Genomic DNA, 17464 nt, shown 5'->3' on the forward strand with positions numbered 1-17464 from the left:
TCGCTGCGCTATTTCCCTTCCAAAAACAAGAATCGAATCACCGACCGATATTGCTCTTTTTCCATTTTTCTAAAATACGCGGACATACCCGCTTCCACACGCGGTCAAAACAAAACTACGAGTCCGATTCGGCTGAAATTTTGACAGTAACTGTCTACAAGAATGTACTACACGATAGTAAATTTCTCTTGCCATCGTGGCGACCATCGGGTGGTGAGGCTAAGTACTTATCGGACCGCCCTCGTATACAGAAAGATGCCATTAAGAAATTTGTTTAAAATACATCCTGTATATGAAAATAAACCATTGTGAAAAAGTACTCACCACCCAAATCTGCAAAGAAGATTTCTCGTAGCGTCGCGAATTCTTCTTCAGGAGTACTGTCTGCTTTTCCGAAAGAATCGTTTTCAGGCCAGACATCTCTGCAAAATGATTACAGAAATTACAAAAATTTAAAAATCCTCATCGTCTGTTATAAATTTTCACGTTTCTTTGAAAATAAATTATAAAATATATTTAAATATTAACGTTATTTCTATAATACTAATTCTACGCGTGAAAAATGCATGGATCCAACGATTTTCCACCGTCTATCAAATAAAGCAGACAAAACGATACTTATTCATGGACCGATAAGTAATTAAAATTTAATCAGTATGATAATGAATGGAGTGTAAATATGTATGAGGGGCATGCAAATATTGCCAGCACTACAAGCCCAAACATCGAGAAGGTACTATAATGTGACTGTTAGATCATGTCTACTTCTCTGGCAGAATCGTGCATTCTGCAAATATGAGCTGTATACGAGGTCAAGTGGTTCAGGTAATAACAAAGTAATGATTACGTGAAGTGGCCTACGTAATTGCGTACTTCATTATGTTCTTGAGGCAAGAAAACAAAATAACGAAACTGGGGAAACACCTCTTGACATGAAAATTATATTTAGGCTCTAGCATCTCGTTCGTTGGCCTGAACACCACTCCACTTTTTCCTTCGTACAAATTCTTCAAAGCAACATCAAGAACTCCTATGCACTATTATTTTTATTTCTAACTAAAATATAATACAGACAAATCGTGGAAATGACTCGAAAACACTTTGAATACAGAGGGTGTAGAATATTCAGCAGCCACAAGTCTGCTTGAAAAATTGGGTTACGTATAATAAAACGGGATTAGTCCGATTAAACAAAGCTACCCAAATTAATGGTGCGTGTTATTATCTTGAGTAGCGTACGTAACCAAATACAGAAGAGAAACGAGGAAGAACAACGAACGGATAAATGGGAAACAGAAGGAGAGGTCAGAGTGGCAATCTGAATAGCTTTCGTAGAATGCTCCCTTGAGCATGAGAGTTTCACCACGATCTACATCAACATCCAACTGCTCGCGTCAAGGGTTCACACCGCAACCTTCCATTCTTCCGTGTGCCTTTAGCCAACCGTCTACATAGCTAACGCCCACGCACAACGTTCGCAAAACGCCCACGTTCTAAAGCACCTAAATGTAGAAGATGTTGAAGTCAGCCTCGCGCGAAGGGAATGGATGCAAAGAGCGTCAGAAGAAAGATTCGCGAGTAGACGGGGGCACAGCTGCTTCGCGAACCACTTAAGTTTCATCGAATTTATTTCCGACACCGGTCTCCGGGGGAGCGAGTTCCTCATCGATGCTTCCCATCCAATGCTAATCTTAATTTCTGCAATTCACGAAAAAGTATGCTAATGTTTTCAATGGCTATCGCTAATGGACTCAGACTCGGAAGAGAATACAAGGAAAAAAGTACGAGATGCTACGATAACCTCGACGTTATTCAATTGTTACAGAATGTGAATTGAAGGGACTCTCTTACTCTAATCCTCGGGCCACATTATCATATTGAATCGTAATGGAAAATACGTAAAATGTCATTGCACGTATATTTAGGAGCTTTGAAAAAGATCTTCAATTTTACAATGACTAAAATAACTGACAATGTTATTGCAACTAACAATAGAAACAAAATGATTCTGGAAACTTTATCGGGAGACCTCGGTGCAAGGCAGAATTATTGATTGCTTCGCGTGAGCCTTTCCTTTCGCAAAACCTTTTGCAATTTCATAAGATCCGAGAAGAACCGACCTGTTTCACGAAACTTCTATTCCCTGCGAGAATCCAAAAGTATCACGAACAGGAGAAAGTCGGTGTACGTGACCAGAGGACAAAGGTAAAATCACGTCATCACCTTGGCGGAGCACTCATGAAAAAGAGTGTAGTTAATGGTGGACGATTCCTAACACTGTGCTAGATGGTGGGCCAGCTTTTCAGGAAGTCTCAGCCTGCCTTGAATTTTCATTAAAAAACTGCAGCACGTAGAAATATTCTGAAAGGTAGAGAGCTTCAAAGAGAGTGCCAGGACGGTGAAACGTGATTGAACACGAGGACGACGTTACGTCCATACAGAGAGTCTCCATTTTCTAGATGAACTTGGATTTATATTCGAGTGCTATTTTCCCGATTATACTCCGCAAAGAACGTAAACCGTCGCGATATAATTAAACGCGTGATCATCGAGGACAGAGAGAAGCTTTACAACGATTTCAGATCTAGAACTCTCCAAGTTTTCAATCTACAACAAAAGCTGAATACGTTCTATAAACAATATTAAATCACTTTTATTTTAATACTTCAAAAACTTGTTATTTAACGTTTATTAATTCCCAAAGAAAATTGTTTATTTATTATATGTGCAATGACAGTTTCTTTAAATATTTTGTCGGTATCAAAGTAACCTTTTTGAGCAACAATATTTACGAACACGACATTATATTGTAAAAAAACGTATCGCCATAAGACGCCATTCGTCCTCCGTACACAGAGAGAAGACACCTAATCCGTGTATGGAGTTTGTCAGGTCGCAGGTCAGGAAAGTCTGGCTAGTTCCGAAAGTGCAAAATCCCTGAATTGAAGGAAGAATCCAATAAGCGGGTGGCAGAAGGGTGGAGGTACAGAAGAAGGGGAGCACGGGGAAAAGGGAGGGTACGTGCTGTCCCCGGGGCAGAAGAAGTGGCTCGTACGGGGCCGCTACTGGTGGCTGTCTGAATAGAAATCCAGCACCATACAATCCCCATTATCCCTCGATTTGAAGTCCCGCGACAATGGAATCTCTCAGACGCGCCTCAACCGACCCTCCAATCCCGACGCTCGAACTAGCTCTTTTGCTAAACACGGAACGAATAATTTCGACGCGTCGATTCTCGCCCTTGACATCGGAAAGATATTCAAGACTGAGTTCATCTTTTAGTTGGAAATCTAGACTCATCGATCGTACACGTCGACCTATATTACTGAAACGATACAAATTCGTAACAGGAAACTATAAAAATAACGAAACTGTGCATATTTCCATCAGAACGCAACAAAGGTTGCACGAACAAGTTCACCCTCCGTGTCTTTATCGGATAGGAAGCTTGTAATTTTTTTGTCACAAATAAGATTTTCTTGAACACGCATCGAAGCAAACGCTGAACTTCAACCCCTTAATTACCCCGTTGACTCTGAGTTATTTAAGCCTGCATCGAAGTCAGCACACTTTACAGAACTAAACAGAGAGGTTTGGGTTTATATCCGAGCGATTGGAGTATTTGCTAAACAAACGAAACGCGATCATCAGAGGCTGACTCTCTCCTCGAAAGCACGGTGTACGTTCTATACATATACATGGGGGGGGGAAGTTTCGGGGAAAAGGGAATTCAAAGCATTACATTGTTTACCGTAATATTATCGGATTACCATAAATGTGTTATTAATATCCCCTACTTTGAACCTACCACTATATGAGCCGCAGTCAACAGTCTGCTGCTTCCTTTTATCCTGTTATATGCACAAGGTCGGGACGAAGCAGATGCCTCCATTGTGTACCGGCCATGGCAAAGCTTACCCCATGAAATGGACGATGGAATATTACGAACAATCTACTAAAGTACCCCGTAGAAGTACTGTAATGAGGATACTGCCTAAAGAAAAATCTGCAGGAGAAGCTATAACTCTCCAGCTTTACGGGAAAGAGTGGCCACGATGAAACGGTTTTTTGTTTTGGCAATATTACTTTAGCGCCCTTGAACCGTTTGCAAACACCGGCGAAAATTTATTAATTTACGCGGTATCTTCCTTAGTAGATTACCGATATAGTACCGATACAAAATGTTCAATTCTCAAATCGTGATTGTTCAAACCTCAAAATAATTTCTGATCGTAAGATAATTTGGTGACAAATTAAATAAATATGATAACCATTTTGAAGGAAAGCTCACAATCAAAACAATACTGCTTAAGTAACATTTCTTAAAGTAAACATCCTGTACAAAATCAGCCCAATAAAGGGTATTAATATTTGACAAGGAATAACGAAACGAAAAGCGTGCTCGGTGCGGTATAATTTCTCGTGTTGAAGGAGTTTTGAAGGTAAACCGAGTACAAAGAGCTCATTCTCGCATCGACGGGTTCATCTCCAAAATATACCGCCCCCCCCCCCACGAAACCATCGAAGTGACAAGTCAAACTATCAGGCAAAAGGACCGATGGGGTGGAACAGAGAAACAACTTGGCGGAGAGAAAAGACTCGTGGGTATATTTAGCCGTGGAACGCTTCAAAGGGACAAAGTTCAGTGCTACTAAAGGATCATTGAAATGAACATTGGATACATTACAAGAACGACGTATCTCTTTCAACTTTAATGCAACGTAAATACCGATGGACGTGTAAACACTTGGCTATCGGTTAATTAATTGGCTCCATGTTCCCGACGAAATCGAACCCTAAAAAAAAACTGCCGAATGTTCCGACAAAATAGACCAGTCACTGTATAATTAGATGCAAACAGTGCACTTAAATGTGCGAGCGGCAGTAACGAGAAACTTTCACTTCTGAACGTTCGATTCCTTGCTTTCAAACGAGTCACCGTCAATATTTTAATTGAAGTTTGGTACGCGATTGGTTATGCTGCCTCTATCGACCGTGCGACTTCATTGACTGTCTGTATGAATGGAATAACTGTTCGAAAACTCTTAATGAATATGCGATCTGCTACATATTTTTAATATATAAATGCTATAGTTTCTTTAATTTCATCCTGATACACAATTTGAACGCAGTTAAGGTACATTTAACGCACAAAAGTACATTGATCGTACGTTCGCTTTTTAATATATTTCTTCACCTACATTTCTTTGTTTGGTAAAACGGAAGCTTTTACAAACCGTCTATACAGGGGCGCAGTTACTCCGAACCGTTCAGCTTTTATCGTTGACGCGTATTCCACTCGACCGCAAAAGAGGCAGAGATCGGTAACAAAAGAAAAGAGCGAACGGTGGTTCACTGAATACGTTTGAAACACTTTCCGCGATGAATTATAGCACATAAATCAGCAATTAAACGTTTGCTGGCCCGCATCGAATCAAATACGAAGGTATTCATCCATGTATAACCTGTCATTAACCCGAGTACTATTTTCATCATCGAGGGTTGCATTCACAGCTCTGCGCAAACGACACCTTTAACTCCAAGCATTCATATCTACTAACCAGCGAGAAAAATTGCTTTCCATCCATATCGATTTAGATATGAAAGACGCATACCGGTCAAACATAAGTATCATAGAATGCTTTTTAAAGCTTTTTCAATATTTCACCAATCGAGAACATTTCAACTATCTATAAAATTTCTGAGGACAACGATAACAGAGCATAAACATATGTAAATACAAGACTTATCAAAACCTAAAATACTACGTATTTTAAAGCCATAAATGAATTATGTACAGTTTATCAAACAGTTTGTAAAACAACATTTATCCATTCGTCATTAAAAAGCAATAGCTGGTTTGTTACAAACGACAAAGGACCCGTTTCAAGTGACAATCGACATTACAAACAAGTCCGTAGTTCAAAGGAGAATGCTACTCGTTAACCATGCCTCTTACACAACAATGCATCACCTTGCTCTTAGATGTTATTTTCAAAATAAATACTATGCCATCTTTGTAGGCATCAGCTTCATTACCGGAGGTACCGAACACTTCGAGATAAAAGCAAGCTTCTGTAAATTGAATTTTCAAAATAAACAGTATTCTTACCTCGCTGAACGAATAAGGCCAATAGCTTGTTCGAAATCCTTCGTCCGCAGTAGTTTTTGAATTTTCTTCACAGCATCGACTCTAAAAATGAAAAAACATCGAACATATTTCCCGTTTCGAAGTTTGGCTTGTCAATTAAGTCAGAATTTACTGTAACAAGCTGAACTCTTACTTTTGATCGTCTATCGGAACATCCAATGTCGCATCAAATGGTACAACTTCCGGTATTGTCCCGTCTCGCATTACTGCAGATAACTGAGGGCCAATATTAACCCATCGATCCTCTGCACTTTGAGGAGTCGGTTGCTCTTTCTGTACAGTTTCTATTCACGTTTGAGATTAAAAAATGTACTGATATTCTCGATTATCATTTGACGCACGAAAAAAACACTGATTCTTACTTTTTTTATTTCCCCTTTTGCGTGATCTATGCTTCGCTTTCTGAATCATTATGTTACGAGCATTTCTTCCACAATAAACACCCAACATTTTCAAAAAGATGTGCACCGTTGTGATGAGATCGGCCAAATATTGTCTGCAAAAGTACAGACAACGATGTTTGCCACAGAATTCGTGTACAGAAAGAAACTGAAACAATTCTATTGATCTATAGAATCTCTTTAGAAGTCCGAAAGTCGTTTCGTATCGAACAATGCTTGTCAGAGAATTAATACAGTCCTGACATATATACAGTTTCAAAATGGTAACATCACCAGCGAACTTTAGTGCACCCGTCAAGTCCTGTTTTCGTCACCGTCACTAAGATGTCACAGTAGCAACGATATCGCGGCGCGGTGCACCGGCCTTACATTTCCGTAGTGGAAATCCTTGCAAAACCCGTCAAACTCGCGGAAAGTTGAACGCCCGCCGCCTTTTCCCATTTCGCCAGCCGGAAGGTCGATAAAAGTTGTTTATTCCACCAAGAAGCGCAAAAGAAGAGAGAGGAACCAGACAAGAGGGAAAAATGCAAAAGGAAAAGGAGAAGCATTAAAGAACCGAGGAAGATGCTGCTAGGTAGCTGGCACGTTGTTCAAACCGATTGATTTGAAACTGAATCAATCTGTCCGCGATGTATAAAACTTTTAACAAATAGTTTTTCATTTTCCACTATTATCCGTTCGATAAGCAGATGCTCGAACCAGGGGACAATAGTTGGACACGAAACCTTTCGCGGTGATTACCTTACGTTGCCTACGCGCCAGAAATATGTCATAGTACGTTTAAGAGCGATGCTTTCAATTTGGGGATTTTTTAATTTTCAATAACTGAGAGACGGGGCTCTGACGTTCGGTCACTGCACTTTGAAAACTCAATTTTGTTACCGTCTTCGTACTCCACGAGCCGCTTGAAACTTATTAATTACTTTCACCAAAGTGCAACTGTCGTGCAATTTTAGTTACTGCGAGTTATATCTTTGATTAATAACAAGCTGTACTAGTATACGTGTCAAAGTAACGTCTGCGAAGTTGATGAAAAACTTGGCAATTTAATCGAAATAATCGATACCCGTTGACTGAAAATATTTGAAAACTGACGTTGATCAACAAGCTTTCGTACTTCAACTCTTACGTTTTGATAAATACATCTATGTTAATATACATAATATATAGAAATTGCTACAAAAATATGAACTTGGATGACATACGTCCCTGTTCAAGTTGCAATGAAGTTATTCTACCACTTTCTGGAACAGAGAACTGGAAAAATGAAAAAAATGTTCTTCCAAGAGTGTTATAACAGTACACAAATATTATCACATCAACGAGTGAAATAAAATAATTTTATTATTTTATTTTCTGAACTCGTTCTTGATTTTCTGAAGACGTGAGCTAAACTAACTCTTCAGCTGTAGTGGAAAATTCGTAATCTACCTTCGAGTTTATTGTCAACGGAAGTTTCTGAACCTTAATAGAAAGTTCTTTATGGGGGAGAATTTTTCTAACAATTGAGTGGTCTGGTTTTTATTAGCAGCGCGGTTAAGTAGGGTTTAGCTGACCAAAGGCGTGCAACACGCGTTCACTCGACTCCCCGGTCCTTAACGATTTTACGACATTCCATAAAATGAAATGACTTTCCGCGGCAGGTCGCTAAATTTGTCTCAAGGAAAGCTACTAGATCATGAATAAAGAAATATAGAGTTCCATTTTAAGAAATTAACTTGAAGATTCTGCCACTACTGTGTGAAAATTAATTTCCTTGCCCATAAAAAATTACTTTTGAAAGAACATTTTATTGTGTGCTCTTAGTTCCTCGTAAGATATTTCATCGTTCCCAGACAAAGCAGACATGGGTACGAAACGCACCCGACAATTAAATGTTAACTCACTTTCACTGTTTCTCTCTAACGTCCCCAATGTAAACAACAACTAGCGAACCGGAATAATCAAAGCGATTAGTTTTGTCTACTTCCCTTGGAAGTTGCAACAAGTCAGTCCCGTCCGAGTTGTAACTTGCGAGGGATTACTACCCTTATTATTACATTAGTACCGTTCTAATTTAGTAAATTCTTCGCTTAGCCTGCTTTAAATAGTTTTTGTACTCATTATAACAAGTCATGTTATACAAACCGTGACATTTTAAGTTCGTCGAAACCGAGAAGCTGAGAAAGAATCGTTTCTCGATATTCTGGAACGTAAAATATGTTGCTCTTAATGACTTTACTGGATTCTCTAACACCGTGATCCTTGCTTTGATCCATCGCCATTAAAGTGTGCAGAAGTTCCTGAAAGAGTAAAAACACGTATTTCCTTTCACCGATCGCACAAAAGCGAATATCGGCAATCGTGTTTCTCACCTGATACGCTTTTAATGCTAGATGTAATCTATACGACCAAACTGGTATTCTTTTTTTATCGGTCATCATCATCTCATAGTATTGTTCCATCTGTCTTTGCACCACGTGAAATACTTCCGTAGATATTGTTTCGCTGCAGAGTAGTATTTTATCGCGATGTAAAGTAAAGATGTTGCATTACGAATAAATTATTTAAATCTTGTCGATAGATATTATTTAACTCAAGGTATATAAAACGTGTACTGAGAGTACTTAGAGAATGGTCCCTTTGGACACGAATCTAAAGAAAGCGACGATGCGTAAAACGAGTTTGAAAACTATCTCCCTTTGCTTCCTTTAACATCTACTCTACGAAGATGAACCTTTTTCTATCGAAAAAAAAATGGAGAAGTTACGGCGACTCACCTCACATATTTTACCTCGAACTTGTAATGGCGATTGAACTCCATGAAGAAACGCAAAGCCCAAAGATAGCAAGTCGTTTCGATTGGTTCGACTTGATTTCCACCGATGCAATGTCTTACATATCTCATTACGGGATTATAAGCAGCATTCAAAAATTCCACGCAGAATTCTTTCAAGAACAGTCTTACGCTTAGAGTGGATGTACGCTCACCCCTTGGGTCTGACATTGGTCGTCTATTTTTTGGTCTCATTACTTTGGTCTACATTTAATTAGGATAATATTATTACGAGAATAAATTGATAACGCGTAATAAATTGTCTTTTACTATCAACATGGAATCACACGTTGTGGTGCATTAAATTATTTAAAGAAAAAAGAACGAACATATTTCATGCAATAATAATTACGTTATATCGAAATAGAGACAAACATATCCTACTGTCCGAATATTTTTGTTGCTCACTTTAGGTAGGTAGTAGAACCCTATGCGTAGCGTAAGAGAAACGCTGATTGGGCGGCACACAGACAGAATAAAAAAGATCACTTTTGGACAAATAAGTCAATAACTTCGTTTAATCAACGGATCACAGTTTGCTTTCAAACCAACAAAATATTGGAACTTTCCTCGCAGTACTTTGGCAATAACTGAATGAAACTTTGCAGCCCATGAGGGATTGGTGCACTTAAAGTAAACAGACCACTCGATTCTAATTTTTGGTTGTGAGTTATTATTGGACTGAGAATTTTACACGTTTGTGATAAATGCTGATAAGCAAAATATTTCCAGAATACATTTCACAAATAAAATAATGAGAAAAATCACGTTATAAAATGCAATATAATATTTGCAATTGAGGTCTGTCCTTCGGTTCATGCGAGGCCAAAGACTATAAAGCATTTTCGACGACCCAGTAACGCAGATGTTAAAAAGTACGACAAAATCAAGACCGTCGCGAGCGAACAAATACAGTTACCGCGATGGATGCAGGTTTCTCAGGGCCCGCATACGAATATGCGACAACTAGAGCGAAAAAGTGGCATAAGTAGAACAAGTGCTTTAGGAATTTTCATTCATGAATAAAATCCAATTGTCGCGCGCAGTTCTGCCAATAGGGACAACATCGAATGGAAGCTGATAATGCATCGTCAAAAAAAAGTTCTATTTACGAACGGAGTTCATGAATCATAATCAAGAACATTTATATAATACACAGTTCGCTTTAAGAACATGCACTAGTGGTCATAAAGCAAAGATTTAGCGCACTATCAATTACGCCGCAGGAAGTAAAAATATAACGGTCGTAAATTAGAAGCATTTAGTTCTGCATTAATGCTACCAGGGCTCGATCTATTCAAATATTTCGCCACAAAAGAACTTCGAATACGTATTGTTATTCGAGTAATAAGGATTTATAGTCCACGACAGACTTTTCAAATATTACAAATACCCAGATACTTAATTTGTGCACGAAACAGTAATTATGATTGCATGTATCGTTTTGTAAACCATCTTTCGGATGTATAGAAGTTTTAAGATTCGCGATTTGTGAAAATTCTTTCCAACGTAGCTCAAGAAATGTCCTGAATAGTATAACGTTTGCAGAAGAATGACCCATTTCATTCGTTTGCGTAACAATTCCGTGAGAAGATAAAAGAGGAAACAAGGAGGGTCAAATTCCATAAAGGATACAACGGGAGTCAGTAATCACTTCAATTCAAATAGCCGACAGGCATGTGACTCGGTAGATTTATGACGGTCCATAATGAAACGAGCTACGTAGAAGCAAGCTAGGAAAAGTTTCTCTGTCCTCAAATACGGATGTTCTAAGGAGAAGACGGTAATAACGGTATAAGGGAGAAAAGGATCTCTTCGCAGTCGAGCTGAACATAGAAGACAGTGGAAAAGGAGAAATATCCACGAAAAGAACGTTGACCTAGTTTTAAATGCTTCAGCGCCATTAAGCACGGAGCCGGTTCTAATTACGCGAAAATAGCCCTAATTAACAGCCGTATTTTCATTCAAATCCACCTACCGCCCATTCCCAGATACTCATTACGAGGACTGCCGTCGGAAACCAAAGATTAATCGAATGAATCGTTTTCTGACCTAACACTTTGCATCATTCATCTCGACGAAATAAGTAGGTAAATGGAACAAAAAAAGGATGTGTTTTCATATTAATTACCTTCTCTTGGCCGAAACTTAATGACTCGATCTTCTGGTACGGTTTGTGACATATCAGTTGATTATCTCCGATGGCTTTCATATTCTGAACGACGTAAGTACCTCCAAAACGTGAATGCCTAAACATATTAATTTAATTAAAGCTGTAACACTATCCTAGAGCGCGAAACTTGATTCCCGCCTCGATTTAGAAATCGTTAAACTAGAATCCAGAACTGCTGTATTATTTGTAATAATAGAAAACACAAAGTGAATATTAAGTTTAGAGAATGTAGAATCAGATAGATATTTGAGATATTGTTGATACTTATTTTTTAAAAAATAAACACACGTTTAAAAATTGTAGAAAATATTCTATGCACAAATACAGATATTTATGTTTAAAATGTACTATCTCATACAAAAATTCAAGAAAACATTTAACGAACTAAATCTCTGTTGAATGATTTAACTATCGAGAATTATGAAAATAAATAATTTTATAAAAGAAAATATTCTGCCATCGAAACCGTTTCTTGGAAATAAAAATCTTTCGCGCAAGGAAATGAATTCACGGGTGAAAATTCAAAGTAAAAAGGCTAAGAAGATTAAATTTTCAATATTCGTATATATCCAAATCAGTATGCATAGAGAATGTACTTGCTAGTAATTGAAAAAGAACTGATCATTCAAATCCAATTTCATCCATGACTTCTGAAAATCCAATCAATGGAATAGAAGAAGGCTGTCACTAGCAGTCTGCCAAACGTCGAGGGCGCAGTTTCTTGCCTAGAATTTTCCTTCGCAAGAACTCCGTTGTTAATATCTTATTTAGATTATCTCTGAACGATTGATCGTTTATGCGAACTACATCGAAACTATAATAAATTCAAATCTCGAACTAATTTATAACCAAGTATATTCTATAAACTTAAGAGAAAATTACCAACAGGGATTGATGATAGTCACAGAGATTTACAAATATTAAAAATTTTAAACAAATTCATATGAGAAGCAAGATTAAATAAGGTCCTTTCATCTTTTTATTTTTAAACCATCGGACCTCAAACCCTAGACTGGTTCTTGCCCCTGATGTCATTTTCCGTTGGAGTAGTTCATAGACTGGTTTATGAGTTGAGCGCAAAAAGGTTGATCTTTTTAGTGCTTTTGATCCTCTTTCAAGATACAAAAAGCTTTTTACGGGGAATAGCTGCGCGTAGCAAAAAGATTCGAATAATGTATAGTACAAGCATAAAACATGAGTTCTTTCGGACAAGTGGATAAAAGCTTCCATTCAAACAGTGCGTGGACTTAAAATTTAGGTCATATTCATTACAAATAAAATACTACCACCATCTGAATGCTACTGTTACTTTTCCAAGAAATGCAGTACAATTATTTATTTCTTCTTTTACGCGTATGTACATATCCGAATTTATATTTTGCACGTTAAAGCGGAACATGCTCGTTGGTCCAGGGTAAATATGTCCCTGGTGTACGATACGTAAAAAGCCGTGTATAAGTATGTGTTCAGTGTACAATTGAAATTAAGTGGTATACACGCAACTACGAATAATTAGAGTTGCTCTAAACTAATAAAAATGTACATTTAAAATTTACACTTAAAAAAGTTAAATGAATATTACGTTATTATCCAACACTTGCAAAAATGTTCAGCCCTGTTTTTCCACAAGTATCGAGATTCGACTGCTATTCCTTCTTTCACGCAACATAATGATTTCATTCAAAATACACAAAGAGCAAAAAATATTTTCCATGTGTTTAAATTTAAGCAACGAAAAAATATGTGAAAGATACTTAGATAATTATTGAACTTACCGAACTCCTGCATATTTTCTTATTCTATCCATTTTCTGTTGCCTCTCTTTTTGTCGAGCAGCTAAGAGTACTGCCTCGTCTCTTTCTTTTTCTGTTGTACTACGTTGCAAACCAGATGTTGCTAACAGACTTGCACTCTGGTCGCGTAGCATTAACGATATAATCTAGCACGATTTTATATAATTTATAAAAACCAACTCCGTTCGTGTCATATATTGAGAAAATAAAAACATTACATTTGAAACAAACTATTTTTAGTCAATATGATAAAAATTGACGATGATTAGACTGAATTCCATTGTAAAATAAAAATTTTTAAAACAATTTATTACGAGCTAAATCGATAAACCAAACAAGGAATAATATGTTAAAAATGATCGAGCGTGTTCAAATTTTGATTAGAATAAAAAATATTAATATCCGTTTATTCCCCACCTACCTCTACTACTTGTAAGTGGTAATTTTGTTCACTAGTATTACTAGCAATAAACAGTAACAAATCAACAATTCCTGATGCATTAAGAGCAAATAAAACCTAAAGACAAATATAAAAATAATTTTCTTTTATGAATAATAGCATACTATATCCAACGCTATACCTGATCATGAACTGTAACATCTGTATCAACACGTTTCTCGTTTTCATCAGGAGGAATTTGTAATATGTTTCTAATGAAAACGAGGATTCTTTCAATAACCATATTATCTTCCTCTCCTCTTTCTATATTATCCTACATAAATAAAAAAAAACAGGAAATAATACATACATACCAGTTAGGTATTATGTGTACTAAAAACTTACTAATTTAAGAATTTTACTCAAGCGATTGCTTAAGGTTGTCCATACACGTTCATCAGTGAATGCTATTTTGTATGCTTGAGTATATGAAATAAGTTTCTGATATGTAGTACGTTCCAATTTATCAATGGGCACACGCTCATTATAAATAAAGAAAATTGGACTTGTTAAATTAATGATCAACCTATTTATTTAGAAAATAATTTTTATGGAATAAAAAAGAAATACATTCTAAATCTGTACAAGTTATTACTTGCCTCAATAATACATCCCAAAGTTCAAGTTTGTCGGTATGCTCGATAAAAATTTTAATAAGATCAGTTTCAAGTACTTTTGATTGATAAAGAAACTGACGCACAGTATGACTATCATCATCTCTTCTTAAATACCTAATTAGGTCTTTTATGACCTCTACAATTAAAATGGAAATATCAATACCAAACAATTGATTAAACAGTTTACAATCAAACAATTTATAAATGTTTAATGTATGAAATACTTCATGTTCATAATATATAATAAATAACCTCACCTAAGCAATATTTATCTAAGTGATATTTACTCCCATCATAATAACCAAGCGCAGCACATGTAGCTGTAAGCTCAGTAGAAAGATAATTGGACATTGCTACTTTATGTAAAATATAAACTACTTAATATGCAATGTAGCTTTATAAAATTTTAATTATCATTAGTATGAATAATTTTTTAGATTACCTGCAATATAATAATCTTACTAAAATAATAGTACAAATACAATTTCACGAATATAGATATTTAAAGATTTATGAAACTCGCCTATTATTTAAAACGAAACAAAATATTTAGTAGGTACACTATAACAATGATTCAATTTAAACAATAACTTAATAAAATTGTCAAGCGCAAACATTTGAAATCATAGCAACCGGCACGTGCGGCGTTTGAGGTTAAGGTTGCTTCATCAGTCAATGCGATTGAAAGTAAAATTATATTTACAATAATATTGGTACTCACGTCTATAACAGAAGCCAAAATCGAGAAGTTATTGAATATTTTACACTATCACTTAAATTGCACAATATTTGTAACGTAATTAAAAGAAATTGTACACAATACAGAAACGTCAAACGCAACAGGTGATAAAGAGAGCGCGGGAAATAGTTTGTCCCGCTTTTACGAAGTTGGCCGACAGAGTGCTTTTAACTTGTATCGAATCATGAATCAATCGATAATACTGTACAATTCGATTATCGAAATTCTGTCAGTGACATACTTCTTCACTTTGGTAGCGAACTCGTGGTGTATAATTTTCAAATATGCTCGAATTTATTTAAAGTTACCAGTGATTCATGGAAATTCTTAATTGGAAAAATAATATTTGCAGTTCGTAAATGTTACATTGATAAGTAGTCCAATATTTTTGTGTTAATGGTGGTGTACATTCTGAATATTCTCGAACATTTGTTTGCATGCCAATGGCATCCCATATTCTCATTACTCTTTGGACAAGATCAAATGTATTACATTTAAAGTAAACATTAATATGGTAAACTACGAAATTTAGTTTCTAGTTAAAATTCAATAATTAAATGTCCCCTTCAGAGACCTTGAAATATTCGTAACACCTTCATTTGAAAGTAGCAAAAATGCGCCCTGAAATACTTTAACTGAATAACCTATTAAAGTAATTTGATATCATGCATATTTTTTAAAGTTTTCGTTTTTTACGTTTCACGTGTTTTACTCATATATAGGGTGTTCCATGAAAGTGGAACGTTCTGCATCTTCAAAACGGTTTATATTTAAAATTAATTGCATAAATGCAGTCACAAAGTACAGTTGTTCTTTTTCTTTTTAGGAGGTACCTAACCTCTTATTATGCGCAAAATTAAAATATTGTTTTTAACTATTAAAATAACATTATTAACAATGTAATTTTAATTCTAAAATGTTATGTATCTTACAAGTATTGGTCTTCGTTAATGTAATACTTGAAAAATTTTTCCAAAATTATATATATGTATATTGTTTATATTACTTTTTCCATAATTGATTATGTACTATATAGCATTGCACCTATTTACTTCCTGTTTAATTAGAATATTTCTATGGCACTGTACAATACATTACTTCATGGTTTTGTGTTATTCGATGAAAAAAACGGAATCGATTCTTAATCAAGTTTCAAGAGACCCTAGCAGCTCTGAATGAATTTTATTGGAGGATGAATTGATTCGAGTTCAATTATTTCCTCCGAGCAGTTTTGTCGAGCTATGCAGAACGTTCTTAATCACTTCTCATTTATGACTAAGTACAAATATCTCCCAGTCCCTGTTGTTAATGACGACCTAATGTAATTTTGATATTACTCTAAACGGCGCTGTTACAGTCGGGTATAATAATGACTCAAACAGAGATCTTCATTAATATCAAATTCAAATGGAAATTTATTATAAAACATCCAAACCACGTATAGTTACTAATTTACATTTTACGTCAAATAATATTTTCAAAATTATTTAAAATGTTAATTTCTACGATGTATTTAAAAATCATCGAAATATTTTTGCTCTATAATTCATCGAGATACATAATACATATTACATACAGTTTGAGTTAGGGTAATTTAATTCCGTTTACTTGATCGAACTAAATAATACACAAATTCCTTATCCAGATTATTTGATACAGTCGCAAGAGCAAAAATCACTTTAATTTAGCCGTACTGAAGTGCGTTCGTGAAATGTTTTTTATTGAGAGGGTCCACGGAAAGGTAAAGTTTGAGAAACACTACTCTACGCAAGTGCTTACTTTATGGAGCGTTTCGTTAATTACTTCGAAATCAACGCACTTTGAACTTGCATACGTCATAGGCGCCCGAAACTTTCCCTCGCTCATAAAGCTGGAAATCTCCGTCATTCTGGTAAACTGATGAGCAAAAAGAAACTGAAATCATCAGGTTGGCCTCGCGTAGTTCTACCGGAAAATTTGTTTCGTCATGTTTGAAGCCTATTAAACCTTCGGTCAGGTTTCGCTCGGTGGCTCTTTTTTTCTACGCGGACGACATGAAAGGGTCGCAAGGGGTCCATTATTTCACTATAATACCGAGAGTCGCGCTCCACGTCGAGCAAACTGCGGTAGATATTGTCCGCGAAGGGGGAAAATAAAGCCATAAATCCAATTTCGTTGCTAGACTATACGGGAAAAGGAAGCAGGGAGGACGGTAGGAATCTTCACGGTAAGAATACAACGCAGAACAAAATCGAAAACGAAGCAAGGAGAATAGGGAAGAGAGAGATTTGTATTTGACGGCTCTGGGACAAACAGGCGGGGTGACTAATCAATAACCATCGGTCTTATCTGGGTCA

The 17464-nt window shown here is 36.3% G+C and overlaps 1 protein-coding gene across 1 annotated transcript in view; it reads right to left on the minus strand.

The window, feature by feature from the left end:
- The window catches only part of LOC122396127 (protein timeless homolog), a gene marked incomplete at its 3' end in the record, with an annotated part of 235812 nt that extends 221072 nt beyond the window's left edge, over positions 1–14740 (minus strand). The window contains exons 1-14 of the mRNA XM_043394268.1: positions 14647–14740; positions 14372–14525; positions 14118–14298; positions 13915–14046; positions 13755–13850; positions 13316–13479; positions 11499–11616; positions 9312–9571; positions 8907–9039; positions 8680–8834; positions 6514–6647; positions 6285–6435; positions 6113–6193; positions 325–422 (exon numbers count right to left, since the gene is read on the minus strand). Coding sequence (XP_043250203.1) covers positions 325–422; positions 6113–6193; positions 6285–6435; positions 6514–6647; positions 8680–8834; positions 8907–9039; positions 9312–9571; positions 11499–11616; positions 13316–13479; positions 13755–13850; positions 13915–14046; positions 14118–14298; positions 14372–14525; positions 14647–14740 — 1951 coding nt within the window. The remainder of the gene's footprint in view (positions 1–324; positions 423–6112; positions 6194–6284; positions 6436–6513; positions 6648–8679; positions 8835–8906; positions 9040–9311; positions 9572–11498; positions 11617–13315; positions 13480–13754; positions 13851–13914; positions 14047–14117; positions 14299–14371; positions 14526–14646) is intronic.
- Between the last annotated feature and the right edge of the window lie 2724 nt (positions 14741–17464).

The sequence above is a fragment of the Colletes gigas genome, unplaced genomic scaffold (genome assembly GCF_013123115.1).
Source record: "Colletes gigas isolate AHSC1104 unplaced genomic scaffold, ASM1312311v1 Colletes_gigas_Sc00001, whole genome shotgun sequence".
NCBI classification, from domain to species: Eukaryota; Metazoa; Arthropoda; class Insecta; order Hymenoptera; family Colletidae; genus Colletes; species Colletes gigas.